The sequence below is a fragment of the Narcine bancroftii genome, chromosome 3, assembly GCF_036971445.1.
Source record: "Narcine bancroftii isolate sNarBan1 chromosome 3, sNarBan1.hap1, whole genome shotgun sequence".
Classification (NCBI taxonomy): Eukaryota; Metazoa; Chordata; class Chondrichthyes; order Torpediniformes; family Narcinidae; genus Narcine; species Narcine bancroftii.
Genome location: NC_091471.1, coordinates 224,571,846 through 224,591,360, shown reverse-complemented (window position 1 = coordinate 224,591,360; position 19,515 = coordinate 224,571,846). Strand labels below are relative to the sequence as shown.

The window sequence follows — 19,515 nt, the reverse complement described above, 5'->3', positions numbered from 1 at the left end:
AAAGGAGACAGAGAGGGAGGCAGGAGAGGGACCTAACAAAAACCAGAGAAGTTTATGTTAATGCCATCCGGTTGGGGAGCTCTCAGAATGTTGGGGGAAAGGGTGGAGCTGGAGAAAAGGAGACAGAGTCGGAGAAAGGAGGGTGGCAGGGGAAAAGGACCTCACTAAAAGCGGAGAGGTCGACGTTAATGCCATCAGGTTGGAGATTGCCCAAATGGAATATTAAGTGTTGCTTCTCCAATTTGCAAAAAAAATCATTTTCAGTTTTTAAATGAATTAGAGTTCATGCTGGAATGTAAAACTTCTCCATAACCTGAAGATTGCAACCATCATCTATATTAAGCAAAAATAATTGATGGATTTACTGATATACTTACATATGGTAGTGGAAGCATTTATATAATAGCTGCATATGATCAAATCTGTTCCTCTGCCTGTTTTGAAGCCATTTCCCCACAATACCATCTCAAACTCTTCTGCAAACAAAGACATAATAATTTCCACTTAAATGAGGGGAAGTTAAAAATACCGCACTGTCACTCTTGAAATCACCTACAATCCTTGTTCATTGCACATTGAAGCAGATAATAAGCAGTGCATTGTGAGAAGTTAAAACTATAATTATATCTGGTAAAACCAGTCACCAGGGGAGGGGGAGTAGTGGAGTGATAATGGCATTTGACATCGTTCTGGAGATCTACACTCAAATTGTAACTTTTCAATGATATTTCTCTGAAATGGTTAATTAGCCAATTATGCTCTGAACTTGCAGTTATTTCTTTCCATACTCTATCGCAGTATCATTTAATTATTTATTTTGTGTTTCCTCCAGATAGATGTACGAAAGTTTCTGGCATTGATTCTAATGAATCAATGGACTGGAAATCTTGACTTTTTCTTACAGGAGAGTTAACTCCGTAGGAAAGAGTTACAGAGGAGAAGTTGTGAAAGCTACTGCGAAATAAAAAAGCCATTTGATGAAATACTTAAATATAACCATAATCTTGAGGCAATTTAAAATAGAAAATATCATAAAATAAAGCACAGCTAGAATGTTTAATTTTCAAAAGTTATAAAAATAATAAACATTTAAAGTTATTCTGCAGATAAACAAGGGTGTCAATATACTCATGTTGACTGACGACGACACTAAGTCCACTTAAGTGCATGCCGCATGTGATGGGAGCAACATACTATGGGCAGAATTAGAAAATGGACAGAATGAGGAAATGGGCAGTAATGATTCAGATACCTAACACCAACTCTTCTCATTTCAATTCCACTGTTGATGCAAATAACTATCAATGATGGTTGATAGCAATGATATAACTATATAATCAGATCAAAATTTCCTTTACTCAATCCTTGCAAGCAGGGCACACAGCATGTGGGCTTCCTCACATCCTAAGATTTATTAGACGTCACTTGGGGTGGTGGGGCACCTCGGATGCGAGGAGGAAATGGATGGGGTTGTTTTCCTTGGACCAGAAGAGGCTGAGGAGAGACCTGATAAGACATACAAAATTATGAGGGGAATAGATAGGGTAGAGAGCAGGAAAACTTTCCCCACAGAAGCAGTATCTAAAACTAACAGCATGGGTTAGGGCAGTGGTTTTCAAACTGCTCCCCTAAGCTCACATTCCACCTTAAATGAAATCAGTGGAAAAGATCATTGGGGGCTCTCTTCCTACCGTGAAGGACATCTACAACTCTCGATACAGGCGAAATGCAATATATATTGTGAAGGACCCCTCATGTAAACTGTTCTCCTTCTGCCATCTGATAGAAGGTACCGAACCACTTGGACCCTTACGTTCAGATTGGGCAACAGTTTCTCCCCCAGCCATCAGGTTCCAATTCGCAGAACATACGTGGATAATGTGCCATGGACATTTACTATATATGTCTTAATATTTTAATGTGTTCAACTTCTATTCTATCTTATATTTACGTAAATATGATCCGTGGTCCTGGAGAAACCCTATCCCACCTTTACCATGTGAGCATAGTATAAATGATAAATAAAGGTGACTTGGCTAGATTGCAATCATATGCTCTCTATAGAGTGAGAACTAAAACTATTCATAAGTACTTCAGCTGAGGCCTTGCCAAAGTTTTATACAGTTGTACTATAACCTCCCTATGCTTAAATTCCATGTTCCAGTTACACAGACAAGTCTCCTATATGTCTACATCATCTTATCTACCTGCAATGTCACCTTCAAGCATCCTTGGATTTGTACCTGTTCCTCGAACTCCCTGGGGTCCTACTCTTCATAATGTACATCCTGCCCGCATTAGTCCTCCCAAAGAGAATCAACTTGCACCTATTAAGATTAAATTCCTCCTGCCATTGCTCTGCCCATCGATGTCAGTCTATGACTGATATCTTCATGGTCAACATCACTGCCTATTTTTGTGACACCTGGAAACTTCTACTCTCATATCCAAATAGGATACTCCCCTGTCTCACAAATCCAGGGACCGATCCTGATCTTGGCAGCTGTCTGCATGGAAGGATTACAGCCTTGGCTTTCGCTGGGTACTTCAGTACATGCTGTTATGTTAATTAGTGACTGTTCATTGCCCCTGCATGTAGGTAAGTTACAAAAGAAATGAAGCACAATTGATGGCCATAAGTTACAAGGCCTCAGGGAAAGTAAGTAGGTGGTATGAGTCTGATGGGATATCTGCAGTAACAAGCATGGATCAATGGACCGAATAACATTGCAGTGGCAAAATAAGTAAATACTAACATGTCCCAATGCTTCAATATTTTAACAATAGCTTATATTTTTATAGCATGTTTAAAAAAGCAATAAAAACATATACAGGATTTTTATCAGGCAAAAAAAATTATCACGAGCTTCTGGGGCAAATGAAAATAGTTTAGCTGAGGTGTGTTTCAAAGTGAAGATCTTCTAAATATATAAGTCACAAATTAAGAAGTAGCACTATTTAGTTTTAAATTGGCAGGAGGACAAACCAAAAAAGAACATACACAGTAAATGCAGGGCACTGAGGAGTGCAGAAGAACAGAGGGACCTGGGAATGCAGACAGATAATTTCCTGAAAGTGGAGGAACATTTTGGCATCATGGCCTTTATGAATCAGTATTGAGTATAGGAGTTGGGATATTAAGGGAAAGTTGAATAAGACATTGGTGAGGCCAAATTTGAAGTATTGTGTGCAGTTTTGGTCACCTAACTACAGGAAAGATCAAGATAGTGAAGAAAAAATTTTACTAGGATGTTGCCCGGAGTTATAGGGAAAGGTTAAACAGGTTAAGACTTTATTCCCTGGACTGTAGAAGAACAAGGGGAGATTTGATAGAGGTATTTAACATTACGAGGGGGATAGACAGAGTAAATGTAGATGAGCTTTTTCCACTGAAAGTAGGTGAGATACAAACCAGAGGACATGGGTTAAGAGTGAAAGGAGAAAAGTTTAAGAGAAACATGAGGGAGATCTTCTTCACACAGAGAGCGGAGGGAGTGTGGAACGAGCTGCCTGGTGAAGTGGTGAATTCGGGCAAAATTTTGACATAGCCCTCCATACCTCTCCCATCCATGTATTCTTCTTAAATGTCAAAATTTTGCAAGGGTGCAGGTCAGTAGAACTAGGCAAAAAAATAGGGTTCAGCACAGACTAGAAGGGCCGAAGTGTTGTAGTGTTCTACAAACTTGAAGTGTTCTATGAAAATTTTCCAGATCCTTTGTTTGGGTCCCAAATCAGCCTAAACTTGCAGAATACATTGCCAGCAGAGAAATCTTATATCAAGCCTTTGATCCGCTTGAATATTCTTGCTGCCTCCCACACCTCCACTTGCATTTTGTTGATTTAATCTTTGATGAAAATTTGAGCTACTTTCTTCTTTATCATTTGGCTTCAGAACCCAGGATAAGGGTAGAGTAGCAAAGTGCTGGGAGCTATAAATGCATGATTGTACAGTAGCAGGAAGTATCCCATTCTTCCTCGCTTGGCACGAGCAATTTTTTAAATTGAAAATAAATCAACTTTACTTTGTTGATGAACAAAGAAATATGCTGAATAAATATGCTTAAGTTCCTGTTTCATTAATCCAGAGGTTTTCAAACTTTTTCTTCCCACTCACATGCCACTTTAAGTAATCCCTCTGCCATCAGTGCTCTGTGAATAGTAAGGGATTGCTTAAGGTGGGATGTGAGTGGGACGGGAAGGTTGAGAACCACTGCTCTAGACCCAATTGTGACTGAAACATTTTGCTTGAGAAAAATTGTCATTAACCCATTTCCTTTGGAGTTATGAAACTGTGCACATAACGAGTCAATTAGGTATGATTAAAACAGTGGTTCTCAACCTTTTTTCCCCACCCATATTCCACTTTGCATAATCCCTTACTAATCACAGAGCACCTATGGCATAGGGATTACGTAAAGTGGTATGTGAGAAGAAAGAAAAAATTTGAAAACCTCTGCATTAATCCAATGGAGTACTACAATAGACATTATGGCAATCATATACAAAAGAGAGATACCAAGCACTTTTTTCTAAATGGTTTAAAACAAACAAAAAATGCTTGTCTTGGTGAATATCTATTGCTGCTGGGTTTCGGGGTCCTTTGGGTTTGTTACAGTAGGTCTTAATGTCGTAAATGTCAGGGGCCAGAGAGCATTTTAAAACAGAGAAATTGAGGGGTACAGGTGCACCACACCAACTTGTGTGGTGTAGTGTTAATGTAAACGGGTGTGTGTTGGTTCAGTGCCCAAATGGCCTGTTTCTGTGTTGTATGATTCTGAATCTCAGGTAGCATTTCTTTCAAGTTCTCTTTGAGCAGAGAATATTGGTCCTTATTCAGGCAAGACCAATTTCTCACCCAAATAAGTGTTACTTCGCTTCTTCATCTCCATTATACACATTTCTACTTACGCCCAACACATACAGACGATGGCTCCACTTGGAAAATTTCAGTACATGATTTCTTTAATATCTGCAATTTAAATTTAAGAAAATAGTTAGTCAATAAGTTAATTAATATTGTTAATGTTAAATGTTACCATTCTTTCAAGATTGTTCTTTATTAATCAACTTGATTTTAAAGCATTTGTGTACAGAAACAAGGGACAGAGAACATTAAAGGAATATGTTGCTTTCAATCTTTATATCAATGATTTGATGCCAGATGTTCCTTGACTTTGTCATGTTCACACTGTGGATCATTTAGAATCATGGAGCTCAAAACAGAAGCTTTGTCCTAACGAGCCTATGCCAACCAAATTGGTTTTCTGGACGAGTCCCATTGGCCTGACTTTGGTCTACATCCTTCAAAACTCTTCATTTGCATATATTTGTGCCTATACCTTTTTAACATTGCAACTGTACCATATAGTTTCTTCTTTTCCACATACTAATTACAAATAAAAACATACACGGTTCCTTTATTAAGCAAAAACACACTACGATTTGCTGAGATAAATTACAAAAGCTTAGGTAAGGAAGAAGGTTTTAAAGTGTGCCTTAAATGAAGATTTTTGAAATATAGAAGAGTCACAAATGAAGAATTAGCACTGTTTAATTTAAAAGGTTGCCATTCAGGTCCTTCTTAAAACTCTCCCCTCTCAATTTAAACCTGTGCCCTCTAGTTCCAGAATCATCTACCCTGGGAAAAAGATGATGAGCATTTGCTTTATCCTCATGACTTCAAAAACTTCTAGAAAATCGCACCTCAGCCTCTAAAACTTCAGGGAAAAATGTCTAAAGCTATCCACCCGATAACTCAAGGCCTCCAGAACCACCAATGTTCAACCACCAATGCACACCTTCCCTCTTATTGGCTTCCTTCCCTATAGCTGGGTGACCAGAACTGCACACAGTACTCCAAGTGTCTTCTCATCAACATCTTCTGCAGCTGAACCATGAGCTCCTTTTTTTTACCTGCCCAATAAAGGTAAGCTTGCCAAATGCCTTATTCAGCATCCTGCCCAACTGGGTCATCACCTTCAGGCCACAGTGCACCTGTACCCCTCAATTTCTCTGTTTTAAAATGCTCTCTTGGCCCCTGACATTTATGACATTAAGACCTACTGTAACAAGCCTAAAGGACCCCGAAACCCAGCAGCAATAGATATTCACCAAGACAAATGGTTACTTAAACAAAAGTTGTTTATAATTATCTTTAAACATGAAAATAGAAACAAACTTATATATTATTATTAATTTACTGAACTTATCCTAACTTAACCCCCTTCTAATTCTAAGTTCACGTGTGTGTAATGTATGGTAAGTTTAGAAAAGTTATTTGGTTCACAGTCCAATCTCACTTCTCATTCTTCCAAATTCACTGGTTACAGGCAATTCTTATACTGTGCACAGAATTTAACATGTTTCAAGTTCACCAGGCTTTGGTACTCAAAAGGTAAATGGTTACTGCTCAGGAAGGTTCTTGTAGGTTTTATAGAGAGAGATGTGTTGTTCCAGGACCCTCAGTATCTTGCTGATGAAACTTGCTCCATCAGGGTTCTCCAGATGATAACCTTTTTCTTTCACGTTATCACAGAGTTCCTTTCTGTTCCACTTATTCCAAGTGAAACATTAGACAGCCAGTCTTTTCGCCATTTTCCACTCTGGAGCTTCTATATCAGTTCCAGCAAGCTTCTCCTACTTGTCACAGCACTCTCTCTCTCTCTCTCTCTCTCTCTCTCTCTCACACACACACACACACACACACACACACACACACACTCTGACCCTCAGTCAGATGCTTTCTCCCTCTCCTTGCAAAAAAACCACCTGACCTTCTCCATCAAACAATAGGAGTCAGTTTTCTGGTTCATCTGTTGTTTTTTAGGTAAACAAAACCCCATCAGTGACCTCTCTGAGCACTCTTGTGAAAAGCTCTCATGTCTCTGCTGTGGTTTTAAAGACAATAGTCCGTTCATTCCACAACATCAGTCCAATGAACACCTACTTGTGAAATCTCCATAAGGCCTTCTTCAAAGTTTATGTAAGTCACTCTGGATATGAATTCTCCAGTATTTCAAATAAGATCTGTTTTAAAGTGTTTGCATGTAACCTATTCTAACTTTTCCCAATTTATCTCCCAAAAATATTTCTATATATTCTGTCACACTACCACAGGTTGGTTTATCAAACCTTATATTACCAGAGTTAAATTCCATTTATCATTCTATTGTAAAACTTATCAACCGATCTAGATCATGTTGGAAACCTAGTTTCCTTCCTCACTGACCACTACACCATTAATTTTGGTATCATCTGCAAATTTATGTTAACTATATTGCTATCTAAGACATTTATATAGATACCAAACAACAGTGGACCCAGTACCAACTCCTATGGCACACCACTGGTCACAGACCACCAATGAAATAAGCAACACTCCACTACTACCCTTTGACATTCAAATAAGCCAGTTTTGGATAAAATTGATCAGCTCACCTTGAACCTTGTGGCCAAACTTACCAGGCTAATCTGTCAATACGGATCCTTGACAAAGGCTTGATATACCACCTCTGCTGCCTTGCCCTCATCGATCCTGTTGGTCACCTCTTTGTACAAAACTTGAACAGACCCTACCCCCGTCACCATTTTCATCCCTCACTACACACCACTCACTGGATTCCCATTAGATCTGATCCCACCTGCAGTTTATCTTTCCCATAAGCCGTTGCCGCTATCACCATCCTTATTGGAATCCAGCACTGGTAACCTTTGTGACTCTGCTCAACAGTCTTCAGCAGCCACCAACACTTTCAACCTCCTCTCCCTCCACCTGGATCCATGATTGTCTCCTCACCTGTTTCAATCTATCACTACATCTCTGCCACTCCTCTTCCGCCACTTGACTCCATTTGCCCGCCATCCTTCACCTCTCGGGTCCACCAATCACCTACTGGCCCCTTTCTCAGCCCTACTCCTCTCCACTTTCAAATCACCATGCAAGATCTCAAGTTGAAACCTTGTCATGTGCTTTCTGCCACCCCCAACATACACTGCTCGACCAACTGGGTTCCTTCATTACTCAAACCTCCTCTGATCTTTCCCATGTTCTACTATCCACCAATAACCCTCCCAACCCTGCATCATCTGACACGCTAGCTGACCCTCACCCAAAAGCACTGCTGTCTGATTTTCATGACTCTACCACATTGTCCTCCAATGCAATGCTTGCACAATATCATCCAAAAGATTTGCTGTCCAAAACCAGCCCACCAACTCAGTTGCTATCTGATTTTTAACCAGATATTTGTTTTTTTTGTGGCTGTGGAGGCGGCAGGAGCACTGGGGGTGAAGGCATGAAGATTCATCAACTATGGGGGACTCTTTTTTGCTTCTCTTTCTCTGGCTGTTAGGAGTGCTGGGAAATTTCTGCTCAGAGCAAATCTTTGTCTACCTGATGGTTATCATGGAATTTTGTTCAATATCACGTTTTTCTATTTTATTACGTGACAATAAAATTATCTTGAATGTACACCTCTGGTTTATTAGTTATCCCAGTCTAGAACCTCACTGATCTGGTAACTGGCCACTTTTCATCAACGCAATCCAGACCAGTCCCTCTTGCGTATAAACCATCTTCTTCTCCACAACCAGGGCTTAATTGATGTCTGCCCAAGGCCTCATGTATTGCCAGGTTGCGGCCACCCACTAATTGGAGGAACAACACCCTCTTGGCAGTCTCTAAGCAGACGGCTTCAATGTTAACCTCCAATTTGTGTCCCTTTTTTTCCCTCATCCATCTCTCTCTCCCCCCCCCTTCCTCCAGCTCCCCAACCCCTTCCCTTCCCTGTTTGTCCCCCTTCCCCTGACTCCCTATTCCCCCCCCCCCAATGTTTTATTCAGACAGCTGCATGATTTTTGGACCTCCAGAAGGAGGGCTCAAAACGTCAACTGCCTTTTAATTTTGTGGACGCCGTGAGACCTGCTGAGTTCTTTCAGCACTTTTGTTTACTGCACGAGACCCCAGCAACTGCAGGTATTCTTGGTTACTTTAACTGATGTGGTTTGTGCTCCAAATAAAATGGTATTTTGTAAGTCATGTACTACTGAGTATTGAACCATGAGCCCAGGAAGAAACTATTCACTCTACCCCATTAACAAGCCTTTGTTGATACCTGATAGAGGAATTAGGGGATATGGGGAGAAGGCAGGTAGGTGGAGTTAGGTCATAAATTAGATCAGCCATGATCGTATTGAATGGCAGAGCAGGCTCGATGGGCCATTTTTGGCCTACTCCTGTTCCTACTTCCTATGTTCCTATTTGTCAACTTCTCGGGAATAGTGTTCCAAAATGCTACTTTAGAACAGTTCCATTCATTTTAGTTCCTTAAAATCTTGATCTATCACCCATGGAAGCAAACAATATGGGTGATGATTATCGTAAGAATGTAATGCCAAAATCATCGTCATGTCGTTGCTCATTACAAATAAATGATGTGCCATATTTCATGGCCCATAAGTCCTACAGGCATTCAAGACTCCTCCCTGATTTCAGCAGGGAACATTACGGCTCGTGCATTTACAAGTAAGAATTTAATCTTATGTATGTAGCTGCAGAACAGCAGGGAAAAAAAAAACTTGGACAAAACATGCAACGAGAACAACAGAAAACATCTTTATAATAATAATACTGCTGTAATTTACAAAAGAAAAACAAAAGCAGCTTAACTAGAGCAGAAAATGTTTTATAAAAAACAAGCTACCAGTAGATAAAAGCCTTCACAAAAATTTCATTGATTACATTTTCCCAAGATTCCTTCACCCACTTATACACCTGTGGAATGGTGGGACGTTTCACTCTTCCTGTTTTCTTCACTCTTCCTGCTGTCTCCATATTCCGCTGGCATTTTCTATAAAATGAATGTTCCTGTACGCATTGATAAAACCCTGCCTTTTTTCATGAACCGGGAACACCAACCTTCTGTTCTTGCAAAACCCTGATTCCCTTGTTCTTCTCCTAATCTTCTGGCCTCATAATTATCATTTTGGTAGAAACGTGTTTCCCTGAATTCCTCTCATTTATCACCCAATTTTTTTTTAACTCCTCCTCAAGTTCTGGCCAATGTGGGGCTGACAACAAAAGTTACATTGATTGTAGAGGTCCACAGCCCACTCAACAGGCTGACACTGCAAACAGTCATTGAACACGGCGATCGGGCAGAGAGTGCACAGTATGAGACGTCCGCTCCCATAGGCTGCTGGAATAGGGATCGAATCGGCCAATCGCAGTCAGCAGATTGCAGGGAGTCCAATTGGGCCTGCGCATCCGGGACAACCAATCAGCAGCCAGCCTCATTCAAGCCATGCCCCCGTGGTGACACAGCCAGCTGCCTACAAAAGTCAGAGCTGCAGGCCAATAAAGTCAGTGTCGATTACACTCCCTTGGTGTGCGTCTTCTTTCTACCTCGAGCTATAACTATTGCAACCCTGACATTTCTTGGTGGCACAAGGCACAGTACAGCATCCTTCCCCCGTCCAGCCTAGAAGCCCACAGTGGCAATATGGACCAAGAGCTTTGAGCAGCAAACAGCTCCAACATTCGGACATTTGGCACCCAATTTTGTGGCAGCCGTACAACAACTGTTACTGGGTGCCGATTTCCTGAGAGCCAACTCGCTACTGGTGGACATTAAAGGGCGTCAGCTGGTACAAGTCCGTACATTTCAGACACTCTCACTCAAGGGCACTGAATTTACTAACCCCGATCTACACTCGGTGAGTACTGCCGACAATGAATTCTCTCGAGTCTTAGTGGAATTCCCCTCCATCACTACGCCCCATTTCAACTCGGCGGAACCCAAACACGGAGTGAGATACCAAATTATTACGCAGGGCCCTCCCCTCTATGCCAGGGTGCGGCGTCTTTCCCCCAAGAAACTCAACCTGGCTGGAGAAGAGTTTTGAAAGATGGAGGAATTCGGCATTGTGCAGAGCTCCGATAGCCTATAGGCCTCTCCCCTCCATATGGTACCAAAGACAGCAGGAGGTTGGAGGCCGTGCAGAGACTGCTGCCTTAATGAAGCCACCACGCCTGACAGGTACCCCGTGCTACATACCCAGGACTTCACCACTAACCTGCAAGGGACACGGATATTCTCTAAGGTGGATCTCATCAGGAGTTATCATCAGATTCCAGTCCACCCTGATGACATTCCCAAAACAGCCATCATAACCCCCTTTGGATTGTTTGAATTCCTCCACGTGCCATTTGGGATGAAAAACACAGCTCACACTTTCCAGAGGTTGATGGATGCAGTGGACCAGGATCTACACTTCGCCTTCATCTACCTCGATGACATTTTAATAGCCAGCCACATCCGCACTGAGCACGTCACTCACTTAAGACTATTGTTCTCCTGGCTAAGCGAGTTCAGTTTAACCATCAATCTGACCAAGTGCCAGTTTGGCCAAGAGAAAATTAATTTCCTTTGTCATCGCATTGACCAACATTGGGCCAGGCCGTTACCCACCAAGGTGGACACTATCTGTTCCCTCCCCAGAACAACGACCGTGAAGGGACTGCAAGAGTTTGCAGGTATGGTCAATTTTTATCATCGCTTCATACCTGCAGCGGCCCTACATCATGAGTCCACTATTTCCCCTCATGGCAGGGCCCAGTAAAGACATTCAATGGACACAGGAGGTGTCCGAGGCTTTCAATAAACCAAGACACCCTGGCCAAAGCCACCCTCCTTATGCATCCCAGGACAGATGTCCTGACCGCCCTCATGGTAGACGCCTCCAGCACTGCGGTCGGGGGTGTACTTGAGCAACTGGTTTATGGACAGTGGCAGCTGCTGCCTTTTTCAATAAAACTCAGGTCACCAGAGCTCAAGGGCAGTGCCTTTGATAGGGAGCTGTTAGCCTTATACCTGGCAATTCGGCATTTCCGTTTCTTCCTGGAGATCAGGAAGATCCAAATTTACACAAACCACAAACCACTTAGCTTTGCTTTCAGCAAGGTGTCAGACCCATGGTCAGCCAGGCAACAGCAGCACCTGTCCTATATATCTGAATTCTCAATGGACATTGAATTTATCACTGGCAAGTCCAATGTGGTAGCCAATGCCCTATCCTGTTCAGGCATCTGAGCAGTGCATGGCCCTGGAAGATGCGCAGCAAGCAGACCCTGACATACCGGCATACCGGACAGCATTTACCGGCCTGCAACCAGAGGACATCCAGATCACCCCCGGTAACCAAACGCTGCTGTGCGACCCATCGACAGGTAAACCATGCCACTTCATTCTGGAAGCATGGAAGAGGTAGTTTTTTCGATTCAGTCCACATTTTGGCTCTCCCCGCTATCAAGACCACAGTTAGATTGATGTCTGGCATGGCCTCGATAAAGAGGTCACTCAGTGGGCCAAGACATGTACTCAGTGCCAGGCATCCAAGGTCGAGATCCACATTAAAGCCCCTCCACAGCTCTTCGAACCAGCATGCTGCTGTTTTAGCCACATGCACATAGACATTGTGGGGCTTCTACCTATATCCAGAGGTGCACGTTATTGTTGACCTTGGTCGACTAGTTAGCCAGAGATGGTGTTGCTACCTGAAATCTCCAAGGAGACATGTGCACGGGCATTCTGAATACCTGGGTGGCATATTTCGGTGTCACTGAACACTTAGCATCTGACAGGGTGGCCCAATTCACTTCCAGCCTGTGAACCACTAGCAAATGCCCTGGGGAATCAATTCCTTAGCATACCACCTGCAGGCCAAAGGGCTGGTGGAGAGATTCCACAGGTACCTGAAGACAGCTCTGATGGCCCGACTCATTGGACTGAACTGGGCAGACGAACTCCCTTGGGTCTTGCTAGGCATCCATACTGCCACGAAATAGGATCTCGAGGCATCCTCGACCAAGTCTATGGCACACCCCTAATCATCCCGGGTTGCTGCTTTCGAGGACGTGGGAACTCCCAGCGGTTACGTTGTCTCAACTGCGCAAGCATCTAGGCACACTAACCCCAGTTAAGCCCAGAGCTCACGGACAAGCCAGCACCTTTGTCCCAAAAAAACTTTGGAGAATGTCACTACGTTTTCGTCCAATGCAGGGGCCACCGGTCACCCCTTCAAAGGCCTTAATGAAGGGCCATACTGCATTGTCAGACACAATAGTTCCACCTGCATGTTGGACATTTGCAGCAGGGAGAAGACCGGCTAAAACTGGCCCATTTAGATGTTAACCAGCCAGTTACTCACCCAATCTCACAGCGCAGGGGTCAGCCGCCAAAATACTGTGTCCCGATTGCTACTTCGGGGGGTGAGAGTTACGTACCAGTCCACGGCCCACTCCACAGCAACACCACCACACAGCAAACAGTCATCGAACATGACAATCAGGCAGACAGCGCGCAGGATGAGACACCCGCTCTCATAGGCTGCGGATTGGCCAATAACAGCCAGCGGATCACAGGGGGTCCAATCCGGGTGTACGCATCTGAGACAACCAATCAGCAGCTGGCCTTGCTCAAGTCCTGGTGGTGACAAGACCGGCTGCTTGTAAAAGGCAGAGTTGCAGCCCAATAAAGTCAGTGTTGATTACACTCCCTTGGTGTGCGAGTCTTCTTTTTGCCTCGAGTTACAACCGTAGTGATCCCGCTACAACATTTACCTTTTTTAGCGGTCTGTAGCTGTTGTTCTTGCTTTCTCCATTCGCGTTATCATTTTTTTTGCTGTAGGCGGTGCCCCTAACACTCACTGCTGCTCTATTGCCATGCTCCTTAGATAGGGGTGATGTGAGTGAGCCATCGGCGTTACTCACTATTATCACCCTAATTTAGAAACTCAAAGGCTTTTTGAGTGAAAATATTAACATATATGTGGCAGGTATGACATAAATAGACAGTAACGCGCATACAAGCTGAGAAACGGTTACTGCTTAACTCGAAAGAGTTGGGTGCCAAACGAAGATATTTGTCTCAGGACATCCAGCTTTATTTTTTATGATCATTCCCTTTTTAAGTAAAGTGCCCACAATAATAATGATAAACAGCAGAAATATAATGATGGTGATATTTGAGTAAATAATATTACAATATTATATAGAGTTAGGCTAGGTACAAGTACTGGTAGTTTATGGCGTCTGGGTTAACATTAGCCTACCAGGTACCTCCAATTCATATATACAACCAAGGACTATTTTTTGAGCTATTCTTTGGGTGGGGGGGGGGGGGGGAGAGAAAGTGGGTCTTACATGCCATCAAATACGGTAGTTTGTTAAAAATCTATTTCCTTTGGTAGAAGTAATCTCAATAAATAACAACAAGCTCTATTCATTATTTTTGCAAATCATTTTGATCCCCAACAATTACATGCTATTTCATACTAGTTAGTCCAAACTTATTGTAGTATTAATAATGAAACAAGATGATGCTTACCAAATCAATTATGCCTTTTAAAGCATGAAATCCTCCATTAACGGGGAAGACATGATTCGGTGAATCTGCAACAACCTCCAGCTTTGGAAATGAAAAATAAGTTTAGAAGTAGTTTCAACAAATTTCTCCAACATTGTCACTTTTAAGAATTTAAGATTATGAGATCACTAATCAATTCTGGGCTGTCAAACATGAATGGGTTTCATATCTTGCAGAACATTCATGTGGTGATAAAAAGATAAACAACTCAATTTTAATGATGAAGAACTTTTATGAAATTTTAGGCAATTTTTCAGTAATCTGCATGCTTTTGAAATATTCAAGCTTTATAAATGGCTATTAATATGAGCCCAAAGAACCCCAAAACCTAGCAGCAATAGATATTCACCACAACAAGTAGTTCTTAAACAAAAGTTGTTTTTAATTATCTTTACGCATGAAAACAGAATCAAACTTTAACTTATCACTATTAACTTAACTAACCCAACTTAACCCCCTTCTAATACTAAGTACATGTGAATGTAATGTGTGTGTAAATTTAAGAAAAGTTCTTTGGTTCATAGTTCAATCTCACTTCTCGTTTTTCCAAGTTCACTGGTTGCAGGCAATTCTTATACTCTGCACAGAATTTAACATGTATAAAGTTCAGCAAGTTTTGGTGCTTGAAAGGTAAATGTTTACCACTCAGGAAGGTTCTTGTAGGTTTACAGAGAGAGATGTGTTGTTCCAGGATTTCCACAACTGATGTACCACCATTAGTCACCTCAATGTCTTGCTGATGAAACTTGCCCCATCCGGGTTCTCCAGATGATAACCTCTTTCTTTCAGACTATCACAGAGTTATTTTGTGTTTCCCTTATTCCAAGAGAAACATCAGACAGGTAGCACTTCCAGCTATCTGCCACTCTGGAGCTTCTGTTTCGCTTTAACAAGCTTCTCCTGGCTTGTTACAGCTTTGTGTCACACACAGTCAAAGATTCCCTTCTGTGTCTCTCTCCCCCTCTGTCTGAGATTCAAACTGCCAGCAGCATGTCCTTCTCTTTCTCACTTGCAAAACCCGCGACCTTCTCCAGCAAAAAACAACAGGAGTTAGTCTTCTGGTTCATCTGTTGTTTTAGGTAAACAAACCTCTCAATGACCTCTGAGTGAGCACTTTGCAGGGAGGTCAAAAGCCTTGCAAAAAGGTCCAAGACAGACAACCTGGCACTGGTTGTTCTTCCAAGACAATAGTCCATTCATTTCATGACATCATTTCAATTAGCACCTACTTGTGAAATGTGCATAGCATTCTCCATAGTCTCTGTAAAGTCACTGAATATGAATTCTCCATTATTTCAAATAAGATCTGTTTTTATATAACCTACTCTAATTTTACCAATTTATCTCCCAAAAACATTCCCAAATATTCCATCACACTATTCATTGTTTTAAATGTTGTTACTGTTACAATGTTTTAATAACTTTTGAATATCTGTGACAGGTTTTGGTGTGGTTTAAGAGTTTTCAAAATATTTCTGTGGGATTTATGAGAATGATCATGAATTTATTGTCATACACATTGTACTATGTACATATGCATCAAAATGCTTAATTGCTGTAAAGAAAAACTATAATGGTAAACTAATTGAATTAAAATAAAAGAGCCAATAAATACATAAGAAAGCGAGAAAAAAGTGGTGTGCAATAGTGTGCATAGTCCTTTTGTGCTGCGGAAGCAGTCTAAGATGAGCGTACCAAGAGGAGGTTCAAAAATCTGATAACTTATGTAAAGAAACTGTCTGTTAACATAGAGGTTCTGGTTTTCGGACCCAAAGATAGCAGTGAGAAGAGGTTACGACCAGGGTGATGGGGATCGTTTATGATGATGACTGCCTTCTTCTCACATCAATGTCTTCAATGGATGGGAGGTTGGACCCCATGTTTGCCATGTTCTGTGGCCTTCTATATTCTTAGGCACTTGAATTATCAAACCAGGTTGTGATGTAGTGAGTTAGTATGCTCTCCATAGTGTGATGCCAAATCTCCTCAGAGTCCTTCGAAAGTCAAAATGCTGGTGCGCCTTGTTCACTGCTGCTGGTTCCAGGAGAGGCCTTCTGAAATATAGACTCCAAGGAACTTGAAGATTCTAAACCTCTTCACCTCCTTCTCATCAATGCAGACAGGAGTGAGGTACTTCAGCCCCTCCTTCCTATGAACAACAAGCTCCTTGGGTTTGGCCATGTTGAGAGCAAGGTTGTTGTTCTAGAACCACCCCATCAGATTCTTGATCTCATGCTGTTTCATCATTTCCAGTTATTTGGCCAAAAATGGTGGGGTTGTCAGCAAATTTTGAGATTGAGGTGGAACAATCTCAGTCATGTACAAGGAACAGAGTAGGAGATTAAACGTGCAGCCCTGGGTTGATGGTCAGAGAAGATTTAAATGTTCAAAAGATCCAAAGTTTAAGTTTACCTTTATCAACACCTAGTACAGAGAGAAAGGTTTAGATTTTGATTCAGATTTAGACAAATACAGCAAGATAACAGGCCATTTCAGCCCACGAGTCCGTGCCACCCAATTTACACCCAATTAACTTACAATTCCCAGTACATTTTAAATGGTGGAAAGAAACCGGAGACCCCGGGAAAAACCCACAACAGATGCAGGAAGAACAAACAAACTCCTTACAGACAGCGCAGGATTCGAACCCCGATCCTGATCGCTGGTGCTATAAAGGCAGATGTAGTGATTGAAGTAAAAGCACAACACAGCAGGACAAACAGCATACTTCATATAGCAAAGATAAAGATACTGTTACAAGCCCAGAGGACTCCAAAACCCAGCAGCAATAGAAATTCACCAAGAAAATGGTTACTTCAACAAAAGTTGCTTTTAATTTTCGTTAAACATAATAACAAGATCAAATTTTAACTTGTTACTATTAACTTCACCCTCTTCTAATTCTAAGTGCATGTGTATGTAATGTGTACCTGTTCAGGAAAGTTATTGGCTTTGATAGTCCAATCATTTACTTTTCACTTCTCCAAGTTCACCGGTATCAGGCAATTCTCATACTGTGCACAGAATTTAACATTTATGAATTTCAATGAGATGTCTTTTATGAAGTGTTACTAGGTTTGTGAAGTCACCTACACTAACCCCCCACAATTTATCTCCTTTAAAGACATGTCTATTCATAACCATACTAATATAACCTGTAACAATACCTAACCAACATTTTGGGCTTGTGTCCTTCATCAAGGTATGAGCAAGATGTAGGCAAGTGCTTGAATGAAACAGTGGAAGGGAGGAGCGGGGGAGGAGCAAGGTGGATAAGGGAGGGAGGTCACACCAGCAAGTGGGAGGGGGGGAGGGAAATGGCTCTGTAAATGAAGAGGGAAGGGGTGAATAGCTGGCGGAAAGGTGAAGGGGGAAAGAGAAGATGGAAAATGGGGAGTGGGCTAGCAGAAACAGAAGTCGATGTTAATGCTATCCAGTTGGAGAGTGCCCAGATGGAATTTAGTTGTTGCTCCCCAATTTATAGGAGGCCTTGGTTTGGCAGTGCATGAGGCCATGGACAGACATGTCGGCGCGTGTCTGTTAACACTGTGTTAGGTTAACCCCAGCAAAATTGGGATTCGTGACTAGAGTCAAAGTGAATTGAGTGATTTGGATTACCATGCTTTAAATTGCTAAATGGTGCCACCTTACAGCGGCGACTCTGAGTGCAGTTCTCATGGGAATAATCAAATATTCTGGATCAGAACTCCTAAAAATCAAACAAAAATCGAGAAACATAACATCAAACTTATCCGACAGCATGGAGTTCCTGATGTGGCTTGGAATCAGCAGAATCGGCAATCCCCGTCGGGCCAAGGGACCTTTAAACAGCTCGCGCAAATACAACAACAACTCCGCAGGAGTTTTAAGCAGCTCAAGCAGGTACGACTCTGGTTTACAACAACAACTCCGGAATTTTAAACAGCTCAACTCCAGCAGCGGACCCACAAGCCAGGTAAAGAAGACCTGGCCACGTGTACGCAGAATGGGGCTACAGGTCAAGCTGAGACCCTGAGGGTTCTGCTCCCGACCATCCTCCTTGGCTAATGTACAGTCCTTGGAGAACAAACTTGATGAACTCCAAGCCAGACTTCAACATCAGAGGGACATCAGGAAGTACTGCGTGATATACTTCACAGAGACTTGGCTAAACGCTGATCGAACACCAGTGTCTGTAAAAATCAGAGGAGGTGGCGTTTTTGTGTCATCATCAATTTAGCATGGTGCACAGACCTGACGGTCATGTCCCAGTCTTGCTCTCCCCGACCTGGAACATCTGGCGATCAAATGTCACCCATTCTACCTGTCGAGGGAGTTCACCAGCATCATCCTGGTCACAGTGTACATTCTTCCCCAGGCTAACATCAGGCTGGCACTGGAGGGACTGAGCATTGTGATAAACAGCCATGAGACAGTCCATCTGGATACCTTCCCAATCATTGTGGGAGATCTTCAATCAGGCCAACCTGAAGAAGACTGATGAACTACCACCAACATGTCACATGTGAGACCAGGGGAGCCAAAACACTTGACAACTGCTACACCACCACGAAAATTGCCTACTGAGCAATACCACAACTGCATTTCGATAAGTCTGATCAGCTGACTGTACTTCCCCTCCTGGCCTACAAGCAGAGACTGAAGACCACAAGCACCAGTGGTGAAGACAGTGAAAGTATGGTCAAGAGAGGTGGAGGGGCTGCTTTGAATTGGCCAACTGGACCATATTCAAGGAGTCATCCATAGACTTGAATGAATATGCAACAGGGGTCACTTCATCAAGATCTGTGTGGAATACTAGGTGTTCCCCTACCTAGATGAGACAGAGAATCCACAACCTGCTGAAGGCGAGAAAGAGAGCGTTTAGGCTGGGATCGGGATTTTTACAAGAAGTCCAGTTATGGAATGCAGAAGACCATCTCCAAAGGTAAGTAGCAATTCCAAAGGAGGCTAAAGACAGAGACACGCCAGGTATGGCAGAGAGTGCAGGCCAATACAGCCTACAAAGAGAAGGCAAATGCTACAGATGGCTGTGATGCTTCATTACCCAATGAGCTGAACATCTATGCCTGCTTTGAGAAGAAAAAACCAA

General features: G+C 42.4%; 1 protein-coding gene across 1 annotated transcript in view; it reads right to left on the bottom strand.

Annotated features, from left to right (window-relative positions):
- The window catches only part of antxr2a (ANTXR cell adhesion molecule 2a), a 184,389-nt gene that overhangs the window by 101,236 nt on the left and 63,638 nt on the right, over window positions 1–19,515 (bottom strand). Inside the window, exons 7-9 of the mRNA XM_069926743.1 lie at window positions 14,385–14,465; window positions 4,909–4,969; window positions 378–476 (exon numbers count right to left, since the gene is read on the bottom strand). Coding sequence (XP_069782844.1) covers window positions 378–476; window positions 4,909–4,969; window positions 14,385–14,465 — 241 coding nt within the window. The remainder of the gene's footprint in view (window positions 1–377; window positions 477–4,908; window positions 4,970–14,384; window positions 14,466–19,515) is intronic.